The following is a 6,940-nucleotide window of genomic DNA, read 5'->3' as shown; positions in this document are numbered from 1 at the left end:
ATAATCTCATTGGTGCAGAGATCAATAAGATGACGTGAGAAACATGTGAAGGTAGAATAAATGAACTTTAATGAAAATTTGAGGTAAGAAGAGGAAAAGAAGTAGTAAGAGATGAACCCTGGGCTTATGGTTTGGCAAATTAGGTAACTCCACAAATAAATGATCAGAAGGAAAGCAAGTTTGACTGGAGGAAAAAGACAAATCTTTCAGTTTTTGATACTTGATTTTTATGAGCAGTCAGATATTCACAGAGAAATGTAGCTGGGGCACAGGCAAAAAACCAAAAATAGACAAATGGAACTTAATTCAACCCCCAAAAAATTTCTGCACAGCAAAGAGATAATCAACAGAGTGAAAAGACAACCTGCAGAATGGGAGAAAATATTTGCAAACTATGCGTCTGACAAAGGACAAATATCCAAATTTTATAAGGAACTCAAAACAACTCAATGATAACAACAACAATACATGTAATTCCATTAAAAGTGGAAAAGGACATGAATAGGTATTTTTCAAAAGAAACCATATGAATGGCCAACAGGTATGTGAAAAAATGCTTAACATTACTAATCATCAGAGAAATGCAAATTAAAACTGCAATGAGATATCATCTTATACCAGTGAGAATGGCTATTACTAAGATGATAAAAAATAACATGTGCTGGCAAGGATGTGGAGAAAAGAGAACTCTTACAAAGACTGATGGGAATGTAAATTAGTACAGCCTCTATGGAAAATCCTATTAAGATCTCTCAAAGAACAAAAATAGAACTACCCTTTGACCCAGCAATACCCTACTAGTGAAGAGGAAAGAAAGAAAAGAACTCATTGAAATGGAAAGAAGGAAAATAAATCATTAATAATTCAAATAAATCATTAAAAACATTAATCACTTAAATCATTAATTATTTAAATAAGTCATTAAAGAAATTATTTAAATAAATAATTAAATAAAAAAGATACCTGCCTGTACTCATATGCTCATCGCAGTGCTATTCACAAAAGCAGAGGTATAAAATTAAACAAAACCACAATGAGATACCATCTCACACCAGTTAGAATGGTGATCATTAAAAAGTCAGGAAACAACAGGTGCTGGAGAGGATGTGGAGAAATAGGAACACTTTTACACTGTTGGTGGGATTGTAAACTGGTTCAACCATTGTGGAAAACAGTATGGCGATTCCTCCAGGATCTAGAACTAGAAATACCATATGACCCAGCCATCCCATTACTGGGTATATACCCAAAGGATTATAAATCATGCTGCTATAAAGACACATGCACATGTATGTTTATTGCGGCACTATTCACAATAGCAAAGACTGGGAATCAACCCAAATGTCCATCAGTGACAGACTGAATTAAGAAAATGTGGCACATATACACCATGGAATACTATGCAGCCATAAAAAAGGATGAGTTTGTGTCCTTTGTAGGGACATGGATGCAGCTGGAAACCATCATTCTCAGCAAAGTATTGCAAGAGCAGAAAACCAAACACCGCATGTTCTCACTCATAGGTGGGAACTGAACAATGAGATCACTTGGACTCTGGAAGGGGAACATCACACACCAGGGCCTATTATGGGGAGGGGGGAGGGGAGAGGGATGGCATTGGGAGTTATACCTGTTGTAAATGACGAGTTGATGGGTGCTGACAAGTTGATGGGTGCAGCACACCAACATGGCACAAGTATACATATGTAACAAACCTGCATGGTGTGCACATGTACCCTAGAACTTAAAATATAATAAAAAAATAAATTAAAAAAATAAAATTAAACAAGATAGATGGAACTGGAGGCCATTACTTAAGTGAAACAAGTCAGAGAGAGAAAGACAAGTACTGCATGTTCTCACTTATAGGTAGGAACCAAATAATGTGCAAACATGCATGTAGAGTGTGGAATAATAGACAATGGTGACTTGGAAGGCTGAGGAGGTGGGAGGGGTGGATGACGAGAAGTTACTTAGTGGGTACAATATATGTTATTTGAGTGATACCTTAAGAGCCCTGACTTCACCATTACACAATCTACACACGTAACAAAATTACACTTATGCTCTATAAACTTATACAAACAAAAAAAGAATAAAATAAAATAAAAGTCCATGAAATATTTTCATTGGCAGTTCTAGATATGCTATATAGAAGGGACAGCTTGTAGGGCAATCTCCATAAATGATATTATGACTAAGATAATGTCATTTTATGTGACATTGTTTAGCAAGGATGGAGTTTTGTTGTTATTGTTTTAGAGAGTAGGCTTATTTGAGGTTATTTTGGGGTTAAGATCCAGAAGAAAAAAAAGACTTTGGTTATGATACCCACTATCCAAGCCACTTCTTCATGATGAAAATTAGAAAATCAGATAGTTAGGCCTTGGGCATATGATAAAAGTAGGTTAGACTTAAATTTAAAAGCCATTGTCTCAGAATATAGTATTAAACTCTGAGACACAATTTTAAAAGGCAGGGCGTATACAGAATGACAATAAACATACTGTCAATGGCTTAGTTACAGAAGACAAATACGCAATGGGTAAACTGGGGAAAGAATGTCGTAAACAAAACGAGTAGAAATATGCAGTTTTTTAAAATCCAGGGTTGAAGAATGCATGAAAAAAGGGAGATTATATAGTAAAATAATAACAAATATCTATCGAGTTCCTGAAACAAACAGTTTAAATGACTTAATTTACTCTCAACGAATTTTAAAAATTCTGTGAGTGATGGAGTTAACCCAATTTGACAGTTAATAAAGCCAAGTAACTGAGAGGTTAAACTTGCTGCACATCAGTTAAGGAGAGTTAGCTACTTCGTTAATACAAAATAAATCCTCCAAATCAGAATTTAGCTGTATTAAAGTGCAATCCAGTAAGAAAAACATTTGGTTTGGGTTGTGTGGACATCACAAGTGCTTTCGTGGAGAGGAATGATTTGTCATGTATTTTCACATCTAGTTAAAAAAAGCAAGCAAATACAATGAAAAATGAACGATGATAATTATTTCCTACATCATCTTACTGTCCAAAGAATCTTAGCTGCTCTAGTACGCAGATGCCAAGAATGTGGCTTTCTACATAGGGAACATGAAAATTCCAGCCACTAGTAACCATTTTTAAGTTATAATGTTTAGTTACACATAAAGCATAATGGAAATGAACATTATGCTTTCTATATTTAACTCTCTTTTGACTGTAATTGGTAGGAATCCAAGATAAAATATGACCCTTGGACAAGGCATAAGGTCAATCCTTTACTATCATAAATTTACTCAGGGGATGCCAGTTTTTGAAGAGTTTTGAATGCATTATCATTTGCCCCTTACCTTGTAAGTATCTGTATCTACAGGTAGCCATGCTTTCGACACAGCCAAATTGACCAAATAGATTTGGCTGATTTAGGTTTGAATGGCATTTTGTTTACTCAAGAATTATTTTTCTCTTACTTTCAAGCAAGAATAACTACCAGCCCCCAACTCCACCTCTCAAAGAACAATGTGACCCAGGTAGGCCATGTAAATAACAGTAACTACAATAACAATGACAATAATAATATAATTAACATTACTAAGCACTTTAAGGATGGCCAGCCAAGTCTCAAGCTTGCAAACCACAGAGTCAGACTTACAAACCCAAACAACCTAACTCTACCATGCATACACTAACCAACACACTATGGCTGAGAATCATATAACTGATCCTCTTGGATCAAAGAAATGTCGATGACTAACACCTACTCAAAGATGGGTCAATCAACTCTTTTCAACTGACACTTCTGTTGGAGTTGGTCCTAGGGAGTCTGTTTTCATTGTTTCATGAATTGAAAAGAATAAATGGGAGAGTGCAAAGTCTATTTATAATGTGACAAAAGAGTATCTGTAGTAAGGAAGAAGAAAATAAACATAAACAATAAAGATATGACATATAAAAACAGGAAGACACAGAGGCATACAAAGGTGAGATTGAGCAAGATGGTGTCATGGCACATGTGAATCCTTTTTTCTGACTCCTGAGCTAAACAGAATAATTCAGAACTTTCAAGTCTTCCTAAGATTATCAATCCAATAAATCTTTTTCTTTCTTTTCTTTTTTTTTTGCTGAAACATGTTTTATTTTGATATTTATTTGGCAACTAATATAATCACACATAATACAGTGGGCAAATTGTATCAAAACTAGTCTGAAACAACTGATAAAGGACAGAAAACAATACCATAAGCTACTATATTGCATGGTTATTGAGTTGTAAATAACAATCTTGGATAAAAATCCTCAGAGAGCATTATTCCCAAGCCAGATGTTGCTAGTTCTCTGTAGAAATGTTTTATAGAAATGTGGCTAAATGCTATCACACTTTTCTTAAGTAATAACTATAATTAGAAAATTTCTACACTCAGGAAATTATCCTTAATGACACGGTTTGTTATATTAATTGATTTTGTTATTTAAGCATTCACAATAAATTGATCTAAAAACAAAAGAAAAACTAATAAAGGTTATTCTAATTCATAATTTGCTGTCATAATGACAAACATGTAATTTATTTTTTGTATTTTATATAGGATATAAGTTAAGCATAAGTTAAATATTATCATGATAAAAATTAATTCCCCTATTTAAATTATTAAATTCTTAGAGTTTGTTCATATACCAGTTATTACTATATCCCATAAGTTTCACTTAAGTTTCATTTTAAAGAAAAAAAAACTGAAAGAGTGAATATATTAGTCACTCTTCATATAGTCACATATATGAATATACACACATATATAGTATATTATAAATATGTACTATTTATAATATATAAAGATATTATACACAAATATAATATCTTTAGAATATATGTATATCTGTGTGCATATTCATATATGTGAATTATGAACATGCAATGTGTACATGTATGTATATTCATATATGCAAATATATGAATATATGAATATATGAATTTATACACATATACACAAACATTGACACAGAAACAAACACACATGTATATCTGACTACATACATGTGCATGTACATTCATATATTCACATATGTGACTTAACATAGATGATACATTATCATATTCTGTTGAAATAAGCTTGGCAGTGATAAATATAATTACAATTGTATTATTTTAAGTATATAGATTAATATAGGAAATGGCTTTAGTTCCTTCTTTGAGTTGTACCATGGGAATGTGCATCAGATTATTTAATAATGACTTTTCTATATAAATTCATATAAGGACTTGTAAGAACATTAAATACATTAGTATTTAATTTAACATTAAATAAAATAGTAGAAACAGTTGTGTTTCTGAAAAGATATACAAATAAAAAGACAGAAAGGAACTAAAACTGAAATCTTTATTCATTCTTTGGTAAAAAATATGTGTGTATTTCATTAATAAATTGCATTCAAATCAATGCTTTTTTTGGAAAATCTTCCTCAGAACATCCTTAAATGCTTGTTTCACCTGCTGGTTTCTTAGAGTGTAAATAAATGGATTCAGCATAGGAGCGACAGAGGTATTGAGTATAGCTACTCCTTTTGTCAAAGCAACTCCTTCCTTTGCTGATGTTTTCACATACATGAAGATGCAGCTTCCATAAGAGATAGAGACAACAATCATATGTGAGGAGCAGGTTGAAAAGGCTTTTTTTCTTTGCTGTACTGAGGGGATTCTCAGAATAGTTCTGACGATGTAAGTATAGGACAAAACTACTAATATCAAAGTGGATATAAGAGTAAACAGAGCTAAAATAAAGCTCATGAGCTCTAGAGTACTTGTGTCTGTGCAAGAGATTTGCAGCAAAGGAGCAGAGTCACAGGTAAAGTGGTCAATGATATTGGAGTCACAGAAATGCAGCTGTAAGCCCATGGCCAGCGGTGGAAAAATTACCAAGAAACCAGCCAGCCAAGAGCTGATTATAAGCTGATAACAGATCCTGTCACTCATGATGGTTGTATAATGCAGAGGCTTACATATAGCCACAAAGCGATCATAGGACATAGAGGCTAGGAGGAAAAACTCCGCTGAACCAAGAAAGATAAAGAAAAATAGCTGAGCTGCACAAGCATTATAAGATATGGATTTGTCCCCTGTTAGAATGCTGATCAGAAATCTAGGATTACAGACAGAAGTAAATGAAATTTCCAAGAAGGAGAAATTCCTGAGGAAGAAATACATGGGAGTCTTCAGATGGGAATCCAGCAGGGTAAGGGAGATGATAGTTAGATTTCCAGTAACACTCAGTACATATGTAAGAAATAGAGAGGAGAAAATCACAACCTGTAGTTGCGGATGATCTGTCAGACCCAGGAGGATGAAATCTGTCACTGATGTTCTATTTTTCATTTCTGATGATTGATTCCTGTCAGAGATTACTGATAAAATCAACATCAAAAACAACAAAACAATGAGTCCAAAGACAAGTATAAATATTTGCACATTTTTCTTTTCAAATACTATTGAATTGTGACTAGAAGCACGTGGGACTTATAAAATAGTGTATGTATACACATTTATATTTCTCATTTTCCATAATTCTGCTTTTAAAGATATATCTTCCGTATTTAATATCAGTCTCTGCTACATGTTTATTCTGTCTCCATAGTTTACATTTATTTTGGGGAAATGTATTAATAAAACATAAACTTTTCTAATGCTTTACTATTTAGCTAAAATGTCGGGGGCATTATGCTTTGCTTACTGTATCTTTTATAGGAATAAAAATTCTGACTGATGATGTAAATCAGTGATCAACCCAATTTTTTGGTGAAAATTCTAAATATCTTTTTTAGGATGTAGACATTACTACCTCTGTTAATTTATCTTTTACTCCTTTACTTGTAAAACAAAATAATAATTCAGTGGGTAAGTCATTCTAAAGTGTTTTGAACATTTAAACAATGGCTTCATATAGATAGTATCCAATATTTTTTTC

At 33.0% G+C, this 6,940-nt stretch overlaps 1 protein-coding gene across 1 annotated transcript; it reads right to left on the bottom strand.

Annotated features, from left to right (window-relative positions):
* Positions 1 to 5,415: 5,415 nt before the first annotated feature.
* LOC112635308 (olfactory receptor 6C76) lies at positions 5,416 to 6,351 on the bottom strand. The gene has a single exon (XM_025403398.1). The coding sequence runs from the start codon at positions 6,349 to 6,351 to the stop codon at positions 5,416 to 5,418; it is 936 nt and encodes a 311-aa protein (XP_025259183.1).
* Between the last annotated feature and the right edge of the window lie 589 nt (positions 6,352 to 6,940).

The sequence above is a fragment of the Theropithecus gelada genome, chromosome 11 (assembly GCF_003255815.1).
Source record: "Theropithecus gelada isolate Dixy chromosome 11, Tgel_1.0, whole genome shotgun sequence".
NCBI lineage: Eukaryota > Metazoa > Chordata > Mammalia > Primates > Cercopithecidae > Theropithecus > Theropithecus gelada.
The sequence above is the reverse complement of the archived record's forward strand: the minus strand, read 5'-3'. Positions and strand labels throughout refer to the sequence as shown.

Excerpts from the sequence above, each read along its gene's own strand:
- LOC112635308 (XM_025403398.1), bottom strand. The coding sequence starts at position 6,351 with ATGAAAAATAGAACATCAGTGACAGATTTCATCCTCCTGGGTCTGACA.